Here is a 2,682-nt window from a genome sequence, read left to right as displayed (position 1 = left end):
AGGTAAGACTAACTGGACTATAGTTTCCTGGGTCCTCCTTCCTCCCTTTTTTGAAGATTGGAACCACATTGGCCCTCTTCCAGTCCTCCAGCACCTCTCCAGTGCACCACGAGTGCTCGTAAAGCCGTGCCAGGGGACCTGCAATGACCTCGGCCAGTTCCTTTAGAACTCTAGGGTGGAGATCATCCGGACCGGCTGACTTGAATACGTCCAGCCACTCCAGAAGCTCCCTTACTAAGTCCTCGCTAACCCTTGGCCCAGGTGTGCCTCCCCCAGGGCCCGAAGGGGGCCCAGCAGGGAGGTGGCTGTTCTGGTCCCTACTTAGGAAGACCCAGGGGGTCGCTGTGATGCCCCCTAGTAGCCACAATGCCCTTGTTTGGTTTGCCCTACTGGGGAACAATCCCCTTTGCTTTTCTGCCATGCCTTGATATTATAGTCCTTTGAAGGAAGGGAGACTGCCCCAGGGCTTTCCAAGCCTGGTCTCACTGTCTGCCCTTGTGAGCTAATTATATGTCTCTTGGATGGGGGGTGGGTACCTGGGCCTAACCCAATGCCAGGCCACTCCTGGCCCCATACTAATTCCCCAGCACTCCTGAGGCTGCTGTTGAGAATCATACCTGTCAGCTTCTGTTCTTCATGTACCAAGCTGTGCTAGAGAGCTTGGGACTCTGCTACTTTAGGGGAGAAAGGGCCCAGGAAGAGCCCCAGATGGGGAGAGACTGTGAGGGAGAAAACTGCAGAAGAGCTGGCCCAAGGGAGCAGGAACTATGGGTGATTACTGCAGAGCTAGTTCCTCTGCAGTAGCACAATAGGACAATGCCTGCATAAGCAGTAGGGAGCCCTGCTGGGGGCAGGCTCAAGGCAGAGCAAGCAAACAGCAAGCTCAGAGCAGGGCAGAGCATGGGGCTGGAGGGCCGAGGGCTCAGAGCAGGGCAGCGATAAGGTCCAAAGGAGGGCCAGGACAAGGCTGGGATCCAGAAGCCAGGTCTGATAACAGTAGGCATAGGCTACAGGAACCAGCCAAAAGAAAGAGGGGGCTTATGCTGGGAAGGCTGAGTCCCAACAAACATATAAGGGCAGGAGTGGCCTGGCATTGGGTTAAGCCCAGGTACCACCTTCCCTTCCCTTTGCTTCCCTTCCCTTTTTCTTCCCCACTTATTTTCTCTCTTCTTCCCTCCCTTTGCCCCGCTGGATGTGGTCATCTTTGCCGATGAAGTATCTTTCCATGAGAGCTTCAATTCTTCTTTTCCTTTAGCTTATGACCTGAAGCACCTCACTCACCAGGCCGATTCCTTGCTGGCCTCCTGTGTGACAGTCTCACCTCACTTCATGTAAGTCTTGCAGTTTCCTGCTTCTCCTCAGTAAGACCCACTGACCCCTGACTGGGCGAGTAATTGCTGCACCTCCATGCAGAACTCCTGCTTCTGCCGGTCTCCCCTCTCCAGGGAAACACCTCACCTGACCCTGAGCTTTTCTACTTCCAAGTCAGTTGCCAAAGCCTATCCGGTCAGCTCCCCGTCAACCCCTTCTTTCTACCAACCCTGGCGAGAATCAGTAAAGCTGCTTTTCTCATTAGTTGCTTTATTGACTCCTTCCCCATGCTGGTAAGATACACTTATTCCCGCTGTTCCTCTGTCTTCTGCCCAGTTGTGGCAGGGCATGACTGCTGCCCTGTCACACTCTTATAGTACATAGATTCAGGTTTACTGGTGGTGATCATTCTGGAATTTACCTGCTTGTCATTCGAAAGCAGTTCATGTACAGAGTAAATAATAAATGTAAAGTACAATATAATAGGACTGTACAATGCAAGTTTTCAGGTGCTGAAAACATTAGTTCCTCCCCTGCAGTCAGTAGAGAGAGCAAATTATTAATTAAACTGAAAAATAAAGCCACTACACAGATGAAAGGAACCGTTCTACAATAGCTCAAACAATTGGCTGACTGATAACACATTACACTGTTATTACCTGTATCTGCTAGGTATATTGGCTCTGAAGGGTTTGAGAAGTCTATAAGGCAACTGATTTCCCCAAAACAGTCTAAGCCTTTCATCTCACTTCCTTCAGTCTCTTGGTTGCTGCATCTTTCTTCTCCTCTGTCCAACAGCTGGGTCTCCAGTTTTTTCTCTGGCGATACTGTACCAGCACTCCCACCAGCTGCCTGCTGGCACGCTCCTGGTCTGTGGACACTCATGTTGGGCCTGCATTATCAGAACGCGTCTTCAGGGAGGCTCTTCACCTGTTTCCCCTTCTGGGCTCCCTCAGTTTACCTGCTCCCAGACCCACCAGACTTGGGTCCCTCAGTGTGGGCTTTTGGCTGAGTGCTCCGTCCCTGATGTGCTATGGATAGGACACTACACAGCTCCCCCTGCAGGGAGAGCATCCTGCAGCACCTCTGGTGTGCTCATGGTGGGATGAGCATCCTAAGTTCCTCTGGGCATCCTGGCTGAAAGGAAAAGAGCTGGTTTTCCCTCTACCACAGAAAGAGCAGCTGGTCTCCTATCAGCCATTGGGAGAACATCTAGCTCCTCTTCGTGCCCCCTAGCAGCAGGGAGAGCATCCATCTCTTCCCTGGGTGCTCTGGCAAGGGAGAGAGAAGCTGGATCTGCTTTTGGTGGCCCAGCCAGCACTCCCCCTGCTCCATTCTCCAGTGCACTTTTGGCCCGCCATCCTGGGGATC

General features: G+C 52.3%; 1 protein-coding gene across 1 annotated transcript in view; it reads right to left on the bottom strand.

The window, feature by feature from the left end:
• Nucleotides 1–2,196, bottom strand: part of KCTD3 (potassium channel tetramerization domain containing 3) — a 92,078-nt gene extending 89,882 nt beyond the window's left edge. The window contains exon 1 of the mRNA XM_019515905.1: nt 1,971–2,196. Within this exon, the coding sequence (XP_019371450.1) occupies nt 1,971–2,196 (226 nt within the window). The remainder of the gene's footprint in view (nt 1–1,970) is intronic.
• Nucleotides 2,197–2,682: the final 486 nt, after the last annotated feature.

Source organism: Gavialis gangeticus, unplaced genomic scaffold, assembly GCF_001723915.1.
Source record: "Gavialis gangeticus isolate Ggan-Ray unplaced genomic scaffold, GavGan_comp1, whole genome shotgun sequence".
NCBI lineage: Eukaryota > Metazoa > Chordata > Crocodylia > Gavialidae > Gavialis > Gavialis gangeticus.
This window is presented reverse-complemented; position numbering and strand designations above follow the sequence as displayed.